Genomic DNA, 18,891 nt, shown 5'->3' on the forward strand with positions numbered 1-18,891 from the left:
ATATATATGGAGGGTTTTAGGGCTGCACTTATTCTTAGTAATTTACATATTTGCCACCTATTAAGGGAAGGCCCTTTGAAACCTATTATGGGAAGGCCCATGCAGTGAAACCCAAAAACAGAATTTTATTTATTACCATTTGGTAATACGTACCTGGAGCAATCGTAGGGGAAGGTCCAACAGAGACATTCATTGCAAACCACTCCAGAAGGAATCCTTTCCCTGAGATTGAAGAGTCAGAAGAAAACTGAAACGTCAAGGAATTTCTAGAGGAGCTAAAAGATTTGGTCTGGGTACCACAGTAAGTTCCAATTAGGCGGGAATGAACACCAAGCCCATCGTAAATCTGCATGTAAAAAAAAAAAAAAAAAAGATAATACAGCACTGAATTCAAGTAATTACCTCTATTTTTCTTCATAAAAAAGAAAACTAAAAGGTTGCCTTGTTATTATAATTTCATCATAATGAAAAAAATAAACAAGTAAACACCCTATGTCAGTTGAAATAGAAAGCACCATTAAATATAAAATATGACTGCAAAACATTTTAAGTGTTTTAAAATAATTTCATCTTTGCTGCAGAATTATATGAATTCATAAGCTGTATGCAATATAGCTCATTATTTGATCTACAGTAAAATTTAGGGGTGGAAAATTAGGAATCAAGATAGTTGTACGACAATAGAATTTATTGAATGTGCTTTGGGGCCTCAAAGGAAGGAATTAGAAAGTAACAGAAAAAGCAACAAGAAGAAGGAAAGGTTTAAACAGACAGGTGTCGGAAAGTAGCATTAATGACAACAAAGAGTGACAGCTTGCGAGGGCTCAACACACATTCAAATCAATTATTTTTTTTCATTTGGTTGAAAATATGAAGTTACCTATTTAGAGACATATTTTTATAGTTACAAACACATAGCACGGAGCACATTGTTTTTTTCGGCACATGTGGAAAAATGCCATCCAACCGTATTTCCTATCCTTCACTTCATTTTGTAAATAATTTGGAACAAGTTCATTGAAATTGTTATAAATTTCTCTGCCGAAGCTATGAGATAAGCTGTTTTTCAAACTGTGTAATAATGATTTCCACACATCCGAAGCACCTTTAGGTACTGAACTCTAGGTGAGGCCCTGCAGACCCAAGATGAATAAAATGGAATCCTGGCCTTTGAGAATCTGATAACATAGTTAAACTCACAGAAGGAGAAAGTAGACTGATGGTTCCCAGGGGCTGGGGAGAGAGGGAAATGGGGAAATGTTGGTCAAAGGTTACAAAGTTTCAGTTATGCAAGATGAATAATTCTGGAGATCTAATGTGCAGCAATGTGACTACAGTTAATACTGAAATATATCGTACTGTTTCTGTATTATATACTTGACATTTGCTAAGAGGGTACACCTTAAATATCCTCTTTCACACACACAGACATATACGCACACAAAATCCAAATGATAACTATGCAAGGTGATACAAGTATTAATTAGCTTGACTGTAACAATTATTTCACAATGTGTACATAGGTTACAATATCAAGTTGTACATCTTAAATATACCCAATATTTATTTGTCGAATATACCTGAATAAAGCTAAAAAAAGAAAAAAAGAATGTGACAGTGTTTTTGAAACTGATGCAGTAACCAAAATCTGGATGGCAATAACCACCACAATTTTATATTTATTTATTTAAAAATGATCCTTCAAACTTTTAACACTCTAACATAAGAATACACAAGAAAATGAGATATGAGAGAGAATACTTAACTAAGATATACATATACACATTGACAAAGCCCAAGAGGTAAATTACAATAATGCTAAAAATAAAACTTAGAGAATCCAAAGATAATGAATATAATGACAGAATTACCTTTTCATAGGTAATCTAGAAGAGGTAATCATGATCCAGGGAGGCCACCCCATGTGATTTACAAATGCTTCAACTGACATTAACTTGATTTGTTTTTGCAAATAGAAATTCACCAAAATTTACTAACACTGATTGCCCTTGGATACTCACCCTTAATTTGTCATAATAGCAGTTTTGAGTTGCTTCAATGTCTATCTCCAAGATTCTACCATGGATAACTTGAGACGCATCCACATTTACTATCCATTGGTAATCAGAGTTGTGGGGGTAATGTCCAGGCCATAAGGGAGAGGCGACTTTCCCATGAGTTCCCACAATATTATCATTGCCAAATACTAGGAGGGAAAACAGAGCAGTAAATCAGAAGTACTTAGAATAGCTCTTTAATCAAATGAAAGAAACAAAAGGCAAGGGGTGTTGAAAAGGATGGACTTCTAATTGGCTGTGATTTCTATTCTGAACACTGGAAGAAATATTGCTTCCCTTTTGATTTCTGTACTATCTACTAATTCCTTGGAGAACAGTGATTTTGTGAATGGAATTTCATCTAAGAAGGTGGCATGGTGTGAAAAGAGGAGATAACTTCTCATGTGAAAAGGGGTTCCCAGACCCCAGGAGACCTGATGACAAGTGAAGGGGTATTACCAGGCTCATTCTCTATTTTGTTTACCTATTTTCCTTTTTACAAAAGAATGGGACATGTTTTCAAATTTTTGGCAAGAGAAACAGGCATATTGGAATGCCGTGAAAAACAGCTAATTATGGAAAAGTCAAGTTAGAAAATAAAAATATTAACATTATATTCTATTAGAAGAAAACCCTGTTGTTATAATATCTGAGCACTTAATTCAATCCTAAAATATACTCAGTGTTTTGAATTTGAAGAATAGAGAGTTTGTGACTTCAAACGAAATACCCTTGGTATCAATATGCTCAACCTGAACTAAATACGTTAGAAGGTTCTAACAAAATATCATGTAAAAAGTTTAATATAACATTAGGTAGAAACGAGCTTAAAACGATTACTAGAGCCACTCTCCCTTGCTCCTGGTGGGCCATGCACATGTAATTTAGTTTTTATAATATATTTTAAAATGAAGTAATTCCACAAATACAACAAATCTAGGAGAATAGAGTTCAGGATTCTTCACTTACTACATTACTAAAAAATTTGTTATCCTTTCTAGTTTGTAGGATGTTCTCTGGAAACCATCGATAAAATAGAAGCAACTTACTGTTAGTAAATGTGGCTTGGAAGCCTATGCCACTGCCTGAGCCATCGGAGACAAATCGGATCCAGAGTCTGTGCCCAACAATGGATGAATAATTGAGGGGGAGGACATTTCCACAATATCGCCCCACCAAAGTACCAGTGGCGTTTCCTTCGCAGATCTCCACAAAATCCCTGTTACAGTCCTGAGAATCCTCCAACTGGAAAGTTCTAATTTGAAAAGAGAGAGAGAGAGAGAGAGAGAGAGAGAGAGTTTTGGAGGATTAAATTGATAGAATAAGCTTTGAGATTATCCCGAAACACCTGCTGATCTCTTTATAACTGTTCTTTATAAAACTTTAACTTTAATCACGTTATCTTTGAGCCAACTCCAAAAATTTCTTTTCCCCAAATTTGCTGAAATGCCTGTTGCAGAGATACAAAGATTAATACACAGCCTTCAAGGACTTTTCTTTCTAGGGGGAAAGATTGGGCAGGAATACAGGAAAAGACACATTATAAGGTAGAATATCATAAAGTGCCCTCGGAGCTAGAAGCGTTCGAAGATTCGGAGGCAGACGCCTCACATCGGATTGTGAGGCTCAGTCACAGCTTAACAGAGAGATTGTTTCTGAGATGGAAATATAAACATTAGCTGGATTTAAGGTACAGAAATGGTGAGCACAAAACGCATGTCGATAAGAGCACATACACAGAAAAAGGGTGAGGCTTATTTAGAAATCTGTGAGAGTTCTAGTTTGGTTAGAACATTGAGTACTTTTAAGAAAACATTAGGAGACACAGCTGAAGCAGTATCATGGGCTAATTTTGCCAGAGCTTAAGTGACAAAGGCATCTGTACTTAATTTCTGAAAAGGTAGGCGAAATATGGGATTTGTAACAATAGAGGCTAGAGTTCGGAAATGCGGCCTATTCAACTTGTATTATAATCTGCAGTTATGATGACATGGGAGAATGAAAGATAGGAAACAACATCTACTCAATGATTGCCACAGATAACATATAGAGTCTGGAACATGTAAGTGTTAAATGAATGCTTTCAGAATGTAGCTTTAGTGCTTTATAAACTTGGACATAATCAAGACGGTGTGAGGGGCGCCTGTGGGGTGCAGTCAGTTAAGCACCCAACTCTTGATCTCGGCTCAGGGCATGATCTCACAGTTCATGAGTTTGAGCCATGCGTTTGGGCTCTGCACTGATGGCACAGAGTTTGTTTGGGATTCTGTCTCTCCTCTCTGCCCCTACCCTGCTTATGCTCATTTCTCTCTCTCTCTCTCTCTCTCTCTCTCTCTCAAAATAAATACACTTTAAAAAATTGTTAAAAATCAAGATAGTGCGGTATTAGTGCAAGGGTAGACAAAGAGTTGAATGGAACAAAAGAGAAAGTCCAGAGAAGAACCCACCAATACAGCCCAATCCACGCTGCCAACATAATTCAATGGGGAAAAGAAAGTCATTTTAACACGTGGTGTTTCAATTACTGAATATCCTTATAGAGGGAAGAAAAGACAAAAAATCCTCAACCTCTACTTCTCTCCACACACAGAAAGTAATTTAATATTCCTCCTAGATATACACATAAAAGCTAGAACCATAAGCTCCTAGAATAAAACAGAGAATATCTTTACAACCTTGGGGAAGGCATATATTCCTTAGATATAATGCAAAAGGCATTAACCATAGGATTTAAAAAATTAATAATTTGACTTCATCAAAAATTAAAATTTCTCATTAAAGACATGATGAAGAAAATGAATAGGCAGGTTACAGATTGTGTAGGGGGAAGAAGAGATCATTACAAAACATATATCTAACAAGGGACTCATCTCTGGAATATAAAAGGAATTCCTACCAAAAAAAAAAACATGAAAAAAACAAATCACCAAGTTAAAAATGACAAGAGATTTGAACAGACACTTCAACAAAAGTTGAGTGAATAGCCGATGAGAATGTCCAAAATATTTGATGTCATTAGTCACCAGAACAGTGTAAATTAACTATCACAGTAAGCTATCATTTTATACCCTTCAGAATGGCTAAACTAGAAAAGACTGACAAGATCAAATGTTTGGCAAGCATATACAGCAACCGGAAGTCTCATGTGTTTCTGGTGGGAATGTATACTGATAGAACCACTCTGAATAATTATTTGGCAGTTTCTTGTAATACTAAATATACATCCAGTTAATGCCCTGGAACTTCCTCTCCAAGATATTTACCCAAGAGAAATAAAAAATGCAAGAGCATACTAGTATCCTGAATATAAAAGATCTCTTACAACTCAAAAATAAAAAGACAACTCAAGTAATAGCAAAAGAACTGAAAATGCAGTGCCCCAAAGAAGATATATTATGAATGGCCAATAAGAACATGAAAAAATGCTCAGTCACTAGTTATTAGAGAAATGCAAAGGGAGCCTACAATAAGGTAACACTTCACCCCCATTAGGATGGCTATTATTTAAAAAATGGAAAATAACAAATGGTGATGAGGATGTTGAGAAATTGGAACTCTCAGGCATTGTAGGAATGTAAAATAGAGCAGCCACTGTAGAAAACAATTTGGCGATTCTTCAAAAAGTTAAGCATGGAATTACCATATTCTACTTTTAGGTATGTACCAAATTCTACTTTTAGGTATATACCCAAAGAAATTAAAAGCACGGGCTGAAACTAACATTTGTATATCAATATTTATAAAAGCATTATTCACAATAGCCAAAAGCTGGAAACAACTCAAATGTCCATCGGTAGATGAATGGAGAAGCAAAATGGATAAACAAAAATGTATAAACAAATGACTGGACAAACAAAGCTATATATAGTTATATAATTATATATATTATATATAAATAAAATTACACATAGTTATATATAATTTGATATATAAAATGTTGATAAACAAAACAAGATACAGCTATGCATTTATCTATCTATATATAAAATCACATTTTATATACACACTGGATGATTCAGCCTTGAAACAGAATGAAATTTTGATACATGCTGCAACATACATGAACACTAAAAACATTATGCTCAGTGAAATAAGCCAGACACAAAAGGACATGTATGATTCTACTTCAATGTGAAAACTAGAATAGAGAAATTTGTAGATTCAGGAAGTAGAATAGTTTACCGACGGTTGGGGACAGGGAGTTATGTTTAAGGAGTATAGAGTTTGTTTAGTATGACGGAAAAGTCTCAGAAAAGGATGATAGTGATGATTGCACAGAATTGTAAACGTATCTTATGTCACAATAAGCTGAAGAAAAAAAAAAACAAAAACAAAAACAAAAAAAAGAAACACCTAAAGAAAAAAAATCAGTATTTAAAGTTGCCCACAGATGACACAAAACAGAAATCTGTGCCCAGATGATTTTCTGGGGGAATTTCAAAGCTTCAATGAAATCAATAGCCCAACCTCAGTGTTATGCAAACTGTAACAACGCATAGAAAGGAGTCTCCAGCATTTCAAGGTTAGTATAATCTTGAGAACAAAACCAGTCAAGGGAAGCCAAAGAAAGAAAAGTATAGGTCAACCTCACTTAACGATATAGATGAAAAACCCTAAATAAAATATAAGCAGCATGGATCCATCAGTTTGTAAAATATATAAATCTAATCAAGTTGGACTAATAATGCTTTAAGATTAGAAGACCTAGGGGTGCCTGGGTGGCTCAGTTGGTTAAGTGTTCAGCTCTTGATTTCGACTCAGGTCATGATCTTATGGTTTGTGAGTTCAAGCTCTGTGTCAGGCTCTGCACCAAAAGTATGGAACCTGCTTGGGATTCTCTCTCTCCCTTTCTCTGCCTTGCCTCTGCTCATTCGCTCTCTCTCTCTCTCTCTCTCTCTCTAAAAATAAATAAATAAGGGGCACCTGGGTGGTTCAGTCGGTTAAGCAGCCGACTTCAGCTCAAGTCATGATCTCACAGTCTGTGAGTTCGACCCCCACATCGGGCTCTGTGCTGACAGCTCAGAGTCTGTAGCCTACTTCGGATTCTGTGTCTCCCTCTCTGTCTGCCCCTCCTCCACTCATGCTCTGTTTCTCTCCCAAAAATAAGTGAACATTAAAAATAAATAAATAAATAAATAAATGAATAAATAAATCTTTAAACAATTTTTTAAAAAGATTAGAAGGTCTATAAGAAAATTCACACCACACACACACACACACACACACAAACGCACACACACACACTTAACAAAGATAGATGCAAAATATATTAAGAGAGAACCCATGACAATTGCAGGAAAACATTGGATAAAACTCAACACCCACTCATCATAAATACTCAGAAAATTAGGAATAGAAGGAAATTTTCCAAATGGGATGACAAACGTCTACCAATGCCTGCAGCAAATATACTTAGAAGTAAAAATTTCAAAGCATTTCCTTCGAATCAGAAACAACACAAGGGAGCCTGCTCTCATCACTTTGTTCCTCATTACACTACAGTGTTTTCCAGAGAGACAAGACAAGGAAACAGGGGAAAGGTTGTAAGGATTGGAAAAGAAGAGCTATAAGTTAATATTTAGGAGAGCTCATTCACTGATAAATACTTATTGTGCACCTTAATGTGTGAGGTCCTCTTCTCGGCACTAAATATACAGCAGTAGAAAAGAAAGAAGAAAATCTGTGTTATTCTAGAGAATACAATGGTGGCTGGATAAGACATACAGAAATCGGTAGGGATTCCTTATACCAGCAACAAAAAATTTAGAAACTGCAACTTAGTTAACACCTACTCAACAATGTTTACTGTCTTCCATGTTGCCAGACATTGTGGGGTAGGACGGTGAAGAACATAGAGAATTTTCCGCCCTTTTGGGAGCTTCTATTCAAGAAGGAGAGATAGATAATAAATAAGTAGACATATAATGAGGTAGTGAACAATTCTAGGAGGAAAAATTAATTTGAGGTATTATTTTTGGTAAAGTAAAGTGGCCAGGTTATGTCTGTAAATTTTAACTGGATTCCCTTTGCAGTAGCAGCAGCCAAAAAAAGGTGTCTAGCCATAAGAGCTCTATTTTTAAAAATGTGAAAGTTTAACAAAGAACATAAAAGAAGAACACAATAAATGCAGAGATATTCCAAATTCAAGAATATGAAGAGTCAATAAAGATACTCCCGAAAATTAATGTATAAATTCAGTGTAATTCCAGTCCAGTCAACAAGTAGGATTCCATTTCTATAAAACATAAAACAGAAAGCAATACTATGTAGTGTGTATGGAGATTTATACATGCTACTCATATTATACATATGTAATTTAGTATATATAGAAAAACAAAGCTATAAAATTATAAAAAAACACACATGAAAGTGATACATATGCAATTCAAGATACAGGGTAACTCCATGATGAGTAAGTAAGGGGGACTTTTGCTACCCTGCAACATTTTATTTATTTAAAATTAATTTTTAAAGAAGAAAAGTAATGGTTAAAAACTGTAGAGAAAGTGTATGCAAACTATTCTTTTTCCAGAAGTAATTGGAAGGAGTTTTTTCTGAGAAGAGGAAAGACAACATAAAAAGGAGAAAGAATAACCTGGAAAGACTATAGAGGAGAAACTGCCAGAAAGGGGGGGGGGGAGTCACAAGAATAGAAAACTTCCTTCTCTATTGTGTGTACTTTTCAGTCAACACTCAACATTTTGTGTTGCAAGATTTCACATGATGGTAAGTAGAGGGTTCTCTTGGGACTCTATCTCAGCTAATGGATTAGAGTGACAGATAACCAGCCTGGAGGTTCTGGGCGCCTCAAGCCCTTCTATGGGACCAGTGTATCAGGCACACCTCTGAGCATTCGCTACCAGGATGCTGGAACAAAGAAGTCAGATTTGCTCTACCACTGCTTCTCAAGCCAGATGCTAGCATTGGTAGGTCTCTAGCCAGACCAACAGTGAAGCTGTCGCTCTCACAATCCTACCCAGGTGAGGTACTACAATATAGATCATCTGTATCTATATTCTAGACACAGCTTTAGCAGCAAGCTATGACCCGTCACTGAATAGCAGAAGAAATCAAGAAAAATCCACATCAAGCTAACCCAACTCCAAATTTGCCCTTAGGTCCATTGTCTTGCTTGACAATTCATTCTTTGTAATACAAAGCTTCTATCCACAATCATTTCTGGCAAGGAATCATTCTGAATCCATCTTTAGGATGACTGCCATGTTTAGCACTTAAATTCAGGCTCGGTGTTATTACCCATAATATCATCAACAATGTGAAATATGCTAAAACTGTTTGGTTTTGGGTTTGCTTCCCCGAAAGTAAGAAGAGAAGAAAGAGATCATTTTCCTCAGCAGGTGGTTTACATGAAATTGAATCTAAACCTTTCTACTAAAGGCAATCTGTGGTCCAGCAGCACCCGCACTGCGTGAGAACTTGCTGAAATGAAGAATCGGAACCCACCAACCAACTAAATCAGAATGTGGATTTTCGCAAGATCCCAGGTGACTGGTGTGTACATTTCAGTAAGGTCCAACGGTCCAGGAGATTACTAAGTGGAGGTCTTTTCTGTTTGAGTGCCATACTGGTGCCATCAGTGCCAAATTACAGAAAAGACATTTGATCAGAAATGATGGCAGGATGATGCCTATAAGAGTCAAATTAAACTTCTAAAAAAGCTTATTGTTTTCTTGGAAGTCTTTGTTTTAGGCCGGTACATTTTATAAGCAAATCTACCCTCTTTCCAAATACTTTGGCTGAAATCTGTTAGTAAAAATATGATGTGGAACAAAAATAGTACAATCGCTGTTTCTCATTATCCCATTTTGATTCTTGAACCAAGATCAGTCACTTTCTAAAAGTACTCTGCAAGCATAAAATATATTTTCTGTTAATTCCTTTAAATATCTGTTTTACAAAAAAACTCCTTTTTAGATTCTATTTCTCCCTCCTCCTTTTCGTTACAGATTCAACCATAATTTCTCCAGTTTTTCTCCCTATTCAATTTCACCACAGGGTCCACAATCCAAACCCCATGATTTTGAACTTGACGTATTCCATATGCTTCTCACACAACCCCAGGGAATGTTTCCAAGCACCCATCTGGATACAGTTTAGACCAGGGCAGAAATAACTCACAGGCCTTGCCATAAAGCCCTTCTCATTATCCTCTACATAAAGAGGAACATCTTGCATTCTACAAAATTTGTTTTACAAAGAAAACTCAAGCAAGTAACACAAAATAACCAAAATTAACTTCTTATGGATGAGAAAGGAAAAGGCTGAGTCGTTAAGATTTGCCTATATGATAACTGGGATTTAGTGAAGTGGATGAACCAGCATTTTGTGTTTATCTCCTATCTTCTAGAAAGAGCTCAGCATCGCCCTTATTTAACTGTGAAATGCCACACAAGGTATTTTAGAAAAGGCAGAGTGAGATCACTTAACATGCGCTGAGCATCTGGTATGCATCAACCTTGTGCTACACATTTGACATTTGACATCTTTAACGGTGGTCCTGTAGATGGAATGGATCTCTTTAGGTTTAAATAAATAACTTCTTGGCCTGAATTTATTAGTAACTCATCAAGAAATGGGATGTCTATCTTAAACATTCCCTTACCTGGCCCATTCCTGGCACCCACGGAATGTCAGATTAGTCAATAATGTGAGTATGGTAGAGACTAAAAGGAAAAAGACCAAAAAAGAAGCCCATTCATTTGGCAGTTATGAGGCCTCGTAAGCCATGGGAAGGACTTTGGGCTTTACCACAAGAACAACAATCATGTTTTATTCATCATTGTATATAAAGCATTGGGCATGGGAGTAACATGTGCTAACTATGTGAGCACACAGTAGGGGCTTACACATATTTGTTGAAGAAAGGAAGACATATGTATCAGGTAAAAATTAGAGAGAGAGAGAACCCCCCCCCCTCCAAAGAACTTTGAGCTTTTAGCAAAGACAAAAGCAAACAAAAATTTCTTTCCCATGTGGCAGCTTAACCTTGCTTTGCCTTTCAGGCACTCAGCGGGTGTCTTTGTTTTAACACAATGCCACTTGTTCCCTGAAGAGCACTGTCTGATTGATGGACTGAAAGAAAGCAACTTCAGATGTCTGAACATGGCCCACAAATGGGACTGTTCTTTCATTTAAATCCTTTCTTGATGCGCAGTACGGCTCCTCGAGGACAAGGGACAAGACTTTTGAATAAACAGGCCGGTGTCCTCAGAACAATCCTCTGCTCTCTACGCGAAATTGTTCTATTCTCTTCAAAAACGGAATTAGCAATCCCAAACAATGCCCAATAATGTGGAATATGATATAACAAATAACTTTTCATTTAAAGCGGCAATGTAAACACTGAAATCTTTTCGCTCGGTGTTTGTTAAGTGGTGTTTGTCTACCACTGGTTTGGCGCGTCACAGGTACTTGTCTACTGATGGATGAAAAAGTCTTATGTCTCTTACCATGTGCTTTTCACTATCCACTTCTAGGAAAAGCACATTATTGTTATTTAATGTAATCTAAGACCACTCTGAATGTGGCAGGATCCTACTATTAATTCCATATCCATAGTTTAATGAGGAACATGCCAGTGATTGTACAAACCAACCACTAAGTTCCTAAAAACTTCCAAAATTATTCTTCTGGATGGAGTAGAAGGGTAAGGTGGATTGGGGTAGAGACATGGTATACGGGGTAAGGAAGGCTTGATTGTGATGGGGATTCCTGCTGGAAGAAAGAAGGTTAGTATTTCTCTGGAAGATTCTAAATGTGTCTGATTCAGAAAAAGATACAGCTACTGTTCTCTGAAAATAAACATTCCACAAATTAGTGCACTAAGAGTTTAGGCATATCTTTCTCATAATGTTAGGCAGCGTTCTAGAACCATTCTCAAGAATTTTAATACCATTTATAACCCAAACTATGACTAAACAGAGGAAATTTGGAAAGAGTCTTCTTAAAGTTCCCACCATGTTCTCTAACAGTTGCTTGGACACATGCTATTAGTTGTCCATTCTATTAGTAACCGTGCTTCCTTCCTGCAGATTTATTCACACTGAAACAATACACAATAAAAAAAAAAGGGATTTACATAAAAGACAGCTGGAGCCGGTTGCCAGGGGAACTGACAATGTTCCAGACACATTCCACGTTAGAGGGATAAACTTCCGGGTAGCCAGGGCTGTTGAAGATGCCTTCAGCCATGTGGAAGGTTCCACCACAAGCTGGAAGAAAAGAGAAACAAAGTGAGTGCCAGAGTGAAGATCGAATATAAGATACCATAAGGGCAAGGAGAAATAACTCTACCGGAGCTGTTAGCAGGATCAAAAGATATCCTATTTCCATTTCCAATGAAAAAACAATCCATGTCATATACAATAAGGAAAAGATTATGAAGACTGAAAATAAGCCACAGGATATGGTAGATCAGAAGGAATCTCTGTCGTTTCTCTTCTCAAAGCCATTTCTTGCTGCAAACTATAACTTCACGTAATAAAAGACTTATTTGAACTCCACAACCACTCACTGTTTCTGGCCAGGATGATTTTCAACACTGGCCCTGAAAAGAAGGCAATGTTCCAGCTTTTGTCTCTCAAGAGAACACACACACACACACACACACACACACACACACACACATCTTCTAGGTGTTTTGTGCTTTTAACTGCCAATAACCAGGAAGCTGGCAGCTGACAAACAGCACACCCCTGGCCGACAGACCCAGTACCGGTGACTCCTCCCTCCCCTCCTCCCACCATGCCACCATCCATCCTGCCACCAGTGACAATACCCAGACCGGCCTGAGCCCAGCTGTGAGGCCAGGGAGACTGGAGAACAGCAGCTGTCCATTCAGAAGAGATGTCGACGGACACTGCCAGTCAGGGGCTGGCTTAACAGACATGTCACGAAGGAGCGAGCACGCTGGCCATTCCGACATCATCCCAACCCATCCTCCCCACTCCCGGAGCTCACTATCAGCATGAGCCGCAAGAGCCAAGGTAAGGAAGTACCCCAAGCGTCCGCCAGTGGATGAGCGGATAAAGAGGACGCCACACAGAGTTTACTACTGTTAGAATTTACAAGGAGGTTAACCTCAACTGGAAGACGGAGAGGTTCGTCCCAGAGGTAGGCTCAGGGAAATGGCTCCCAATTCCGAAGATACGGCAGTCCCAAATAACAAACTGAGGCTTTCTATCACATCCCTCTTAACCCAGTAATGCCATTTGCTGACTCCTCTTACCTGATGATGACGCGGCGTACGTAGCATGGAAACCCTCGGAATTCACTCTAGAATCTGAGACAAACCTCAGCGTCAGAGCATTGCTAAAGGAAGTGATGGGATGCGGCATGGAGGCACCACAGTAGCGGCCTGGATAGGAAAAGGACAAAAAGAACGAGCGATCACGTGGCACATGGCACAGACTGTCACTTCTAGTAAATGTGCATTTATTAGAACCACAGGAGATGGAAGCAAAAAGCAGAAGTCACTATTTGGAGAATTTAAGGCAGGGTCGGTGTTTGGGACAGTGCCTGAGAGTTAAATATAAACTATAAAGACAAGCATAGGAGATATGATTTATAAACATTGAAGAATATCAGGGGGAGGTAAGAAAGATGTAGACAACCTGGCTCCAAGCGGAACGAATGCTAAAATCTCTAGCCAAGTATGGACCTGCGCAAGTAAATGCACTAATGCTTCAAAGCAAAGCATTATGGCCAAAAAATAAATGTGTGGATGCTGGAGCCAGAATACATGGATTCAACTCCTAGCACTGCCATTTGCTAGAGGCGCGACCTGAGATAAGTCACTGACGTTCTCTGTGCCTCAGTTTCCCCACTGGAGAAAAGAGACTATCAATAGTAATGAAACCTCTATCATAAGGGTATGAGGATTGACCAAGTTGCTATTTATAAAGTTCTTAGAATAGCACTCAGCACAAGTGAAGTGCTATGTAAGTGTCTGTTAAATAATATCCCTTCATCCTTGGTCAAATGCTTACAGATAAACATCCCAAGCAATGCGATCAGGACCGCATAGAGCAGAGAGGAATCAATTGCCCACTACTGTCCCAGGCTCTGCTCTGGGCCCTGGAAATAGAGCAACCAGCAAAACAAAGTCCCTCCTCTGATGGAGTTTGTCTTCTAGTGCAGGATAAGAAACTTGTATGCCAAAGCTCAAAGATGACTACCTCATGGAGAAAGTTTAAATAACCTGAGATGATTTTACTTGAAGATATTTCAGAAACTAGATAGCAGCATTCTTTAATTTCACCGGGATGTCCTGCAATCAGAATTCCCATGTGTGTGTTTGTTGCTGTATTTTTTGCTTTGTTTATTTAGTTATTCCTTCCTTCCTTCCTTCTTTCCTCCCTTACCTTCTTCCTTCCTTCCTTCCTTCCTTCCTTCCTTCCTTCTCTCCTCCCTTCCCTCCTCCTTCCTTCCCTCCTTCCTTCTTTCCTTCCCTTCTTCCTCCCTTCACTCCTTCCTTCCTTCCTTCCTTCCTTCCTTCCTTCCCCCAATGCTTCTACTGAGGACAAAACCAGAGGACCATGCTCAATTCGAATATAAGAACTGGTCATATACTAACAAGAAATTTCTCACGGAATGCTATCTAATGCCAGGACGGACTGAATTTCATTGCTCTCTAAAGCAGTTGCAACTTTTAAATTAAAAGAAAAAATACATAAACTGTTCATGTCCTTGAGTGTGAACAAGCTGTGTTTCTTGAGCCCCACCTTCACTCTTGCTATCCTACCCTCTCACTCTCTTTACTTGGCTTATATTGCTCTTCCTATCTGTTGGAACCATTCCAACCTCCAATAACAGCATATCCGTAGGTAAATATATAAATACGACCCAGTCAGGGCCACAGACGAGTGCGTGAGCGCTGCGGTACCTCGGAGGGGTGCGTCATCATACTTGCCATCCAAAATTTCTAAAAAGTCTTGTGTACACATTGCAGTGCTTTCAAGTCCAAAGTGGCTGAAGGAGAGGGTGATGTGATTGACTGCAAGAGAAGGAGAGAGGACTAAGAGAGCCCTGGCAAACAAAACATACAGGGAGCGAGGTTTATCCTTTGATCAATTCCTTTGCAGGTTCTCCAGCAGGGAAGCGACGCATTTGGCTCCTCTGAAGAGCGACAGAATCAATGTTTTTTGAAAGTGCTTCCAGAATCTGAAATGCTGATGGTGGTAAATAAGAGGGCCCTGGGGTATGTTCATTCCACGGAGACCACGTGGAGTGCTTGTCGGAATATACGGTCTTTACACTTTTTGCATCAGCCATTGCTGGCTGACTAGTTTAGTGACTTGTAAATGAGATGCTCCTACCCCCCTGGCACGCACAGCCTAGCTCTCTTAGTTTTACCTGAAGCCCAGAGCCAGGACCCTAGAGGTTTGGAGTCATTTATAAAGAAAGCTTTGAATTACTTGCAAAACAGCAAGTGCCTGGGTGTGTTTTTTCTTTTGCTATTCATCCAGGGTCCCTAATCTTCAGAATAGGATCTGTCTTTGAACCAGTGAGATCTTTCATCTAAATGCTTTACAACTCATTAGAAATTATCCTTACATGCAAAACCGCTCAGCTCAAGGCAGGGGGCTCCTTATCGAAGGCTTAGTTTCTGGCCAGCTGGCAACTTTCTTTGGCTAAGGATTACTTCGCCAAGACCCCAATCATATGCATGGTAATAAACATATTCTTTTGTTACCTCTTAACATCCCTAGTCAGAAAATATTGAAGTGTTAGAAAATATTGAAGTCAAACTTATCATTTTTTAGATTAGCTAATGGGGCCTCGCTGGCTTAAGTGGATTTGCTTATTGTCACAAAAGTGATTAATCGTAAAGCAGAGTAAAGAACTTAATGCCTTTCCTACATTATGGCTGAAATCATAAATTTTTCCCGAATACCTCAAGGAAGGGCAGGGCCCCTCTGAAACATGCGTGATGGCCCCGGGATCACCCTCTTTGCAATCATTTTGCTTTGAGTCCTGAGAGGTCTCTTCCTTTTCTCTGTCTGGAAACTGTGGACAGTAATTCTTACCACCAGGTTATTACCAGGTCAAAAAAATATGATTCTAGAATTCTAAAAAGAAAATTATGTAAACACTCACTTAGTGTTTCTTCCAGGCCGTGTGCTAGAATTTTTTGTAATACACGCATTGCACGAGAGGCCGGGTTTTATAATCAGCTTCCACTTTGATTGAAGATCGATATGCTTATGGCATCACATTCCCAAACTATGAGTTATTAATTTTTCAGTTTGTGGTTCTTATTCATCATTTAGTCATTTGGCAACTGTCCCGAATATCTACCACACTCAAGGCACATGTGTCAAAAACTATTTATCAGTTATTTTTGCTTATCCCCAATTTCACGTGCCTGTCAATACAGCAAGGTTACAGGTTTTTGTTTTTTTCTTTTTCCTCTGTTAGGCCTTGAACCTTAAATTTTTTTTTTTTTTTACTTAAGAATAAACAGTCAAAATTACTTTCCTATCAGATTAGGAAGTGCCCGTTCTTGTGCACATCAGGAATGGGGACTTCCAAAAAAAGAAGAGGAAGGCCATCAATTGTTACCATTGAGGAGACGGGAACATTAGTCATAGATGGACTTTCCCACAGACACCATCCATCCTGGATTCCTTTCCTTTTTTCTTTTTTGTTACTTACATGGAGGCTGAGCTTGAATTATCCAGCTGCAGTTCTGATTGTGTGGATACTTGGCAGGGAACAATGGAGAGGATATAGTATCGGATGAGTCGGTAAGGATGTAGCCCCCACAGGCTGAGGAACACAAACACACACACACGCACGTCAGATACTTTTGACTTCTACTGACCGCACAAAACAATTATTTGATGAGTAAAAACGCAAATGATGTTTTCCTATTTCTGAAACACACGCCCAGGAAGTACTCTGCCAAGGAAGCTGCACATAAACCATGAGAAAATGGAAATGCACCGTACGTTTATAACAATATTCTTCAATTACAGGAAGTGGGGAGGGGCAGAGGACAAAAGATGAAGTGGCTATGAACTGCTTGAGCCACTGAAACAAAACTCTAGTATGGGTCCACTTACTCTGCCCGCTCATAAATTAGAGGTATAGGGATAATCTGTTTCTGAGCAACTTCATTTATTTATTGTTTGGAAAATAAATAGTCAATTGAACAAGAGTGCATAGGATGGCTGTGTGTTATCAGAGAAACGCAAAACTCTGTGGCGGTGCAGACAGGAGAGTCTGGCCAGCTGGGGAGGGTAAGGGGTGTCTCCCGGAGGAGAGCGGCTGGAGGAGGAAGTAGGGCTGAGGAAGGATAGTCCAGCAAGAGACACAGAGGAGGGTCAGGCCTGCGACTGTGCAGACTTGGCTAAAGTATGGGGCTCCTGAAGGGTGTTGGGGGGAAAAAAAGACTGGGGAAGGTTCCGGGACCCTTGGGTAACATCTGGAGGAATTTGGGGCTCCATTCTCCATGCGATGAAGAGCCGGGACAGATTCACGGGGCACACAAGGGCATGGCTGGAGTGGGGTTTTTGGGAGCTGACTTTGGAGGAAGATGGGGAAAGGGTGGGTGAGCGGGAGGAGGCTTTGTAATAATCCAGAAGAGACCTCCTGGGGACATCGTTTACTCTGAAGCAAACCATAAGTAATTAATTAAATGAAAAATGAAATGCATTAGGAAACTATTCTTTTCTTTGCAGAGTGGCTGATTCATGCACTCTGTCTTGCTCCCAAGTCTACAATGCATCTTTGAGAGACCCCGACCCAGAAAACATCCCTAGCCAGGGCTCTTTGCTGTAGGATACAGGCAAGCTCCAAACAGACCAACGACTAAACAGACCACCCGTATTTGAAATGACAAGGACGATCTGAGTAAAAGTCAGAGGCAAACTGAAGCTGGCCAACAACTCCTTCCACCTTGGGCTCTATCCCTGACATGGGAATAAAGGATTCACCTTCAGGAACGGCCGGATGAAAGGCAACGGTGAAAAAGTCTAGAAGGATGAACTGAGAAGTGGTGAGTTAAGAACAAAAACAGCGGAAAACAACACCGATTCCTCAGGTGGACAAGAGCAGGATTCAGGGCACCACTACCTCAAGGGTTAGTTACCACCAGACTCTACATTGCACGCAAGCCTTGTGATTTATAATTGTCCCAGAAGAAAATCCTGGACAAATGCTAGATAATTTATCTACTCATGAACAAATATGGAGAAACACTTTGTTACGGTGACCCTAGTATTAAAAATGCTCTGAAATATCATTCTGAAAGCTCGTTTGAGAGACACACAGATCCAAAGGAAGTCGGCGTCACCTGTTAGACGATCGTAAACTTAAAGGATCAACAGGTGGAATAATTGCAAATCGTAGTTCCTTTGCTCTATTTAAATTGTCGCCTGTTAAGTACAAAGCTGGGACCGATTTCTGAGCACTGGCCTCCTTTTTTTTGCGGCACCAGGAAGGGCACTCCAGAACAGACAGCGGGTACCTCAGGGACACACACAGAGACACGCGGCACTTGCCTTGGCTGAAGTGAGCTCGGAAGCCCCTGCTCTGTCTGGAAGGGCCAGACTGAAATCGCAACAAGAGGCTATTTCCTGAAGAAACGATGGGGCTAGCCAGCGGCTGTCTTCCACACGTTCTGGCAAGGCGGGCAGTTGTGGGGCTTATGCCATCATATGCCTACAAATTAAGACAACAGGGTTAATAGTTCAGAACTTCAGATTTACATCTATGGGGCCCACGGTCCATGGGCTATGTACACATTGGTGAGCTGGTGGAAAGCAATACATTCACCGGATCTAGTGCTTTATGTCATTGTCTCGTCAAA

At 39.4% G+C, this 18,891-nt stretch overlaps 1 protein-coding gene across 1 annotated transcript in view; it reads right to left on the reverse strand.

Annotated features, from left to right (window-relative positions):
- CUBN (cubilin) overlaps positions 1-18,891 on the reverse strand; it is a 273,177-nt gene that overhangs the window by 103,304 nt on the left and 150,982 nt on the right. Inside the window, exons 32-39 of the mRNA XM_049626901.1 lie at positions 18,584-18,743; positions 16,734-16,847; positions 14,962-15,072; positions 13,306-13,434; positions 12,157-12,289; positions 3,107-3,312; positions 2,022-2,206; positions 154-346 (exon numbers count right to left, since the gene is read on the reverse strand). Of these exons, the coding sequence (XP_049482858.1) occupies positions 154-346; positions 2,022-2,206; positions 3,107-3,312; positions 12,157-12,289; positions 13,306-13,434; positions 14,962-15,072; positions 16,734-16,847; positions 18,584-18,743 (1,231 nt within the window). The remainder of the gene's footprint in view (positions 1-153; positions 347-2,021; positions 2,207-3,106; positions 3,313-12,156; positions 12,290-13,305; positions 13,435-14,961; positions 15,073-16,733; positions 16,848-18,583; positions 18,744-18,891) is intronic.

Source organism: Panthera uncia, chromosome B4 (genome assembly GCF_023721935.1).
Source record: "Panthera uncia isolate 11264 chromosome B4, Puncia_PCG_1.0, whole genome shotgun sequence".
Classification (NCBI taxonomy): domain Eukaryota; kingdom Metazoa; phylum Chordata; class Mammalia; order Carnivora; family Felidae; genus Panthera; species Panthera uncia.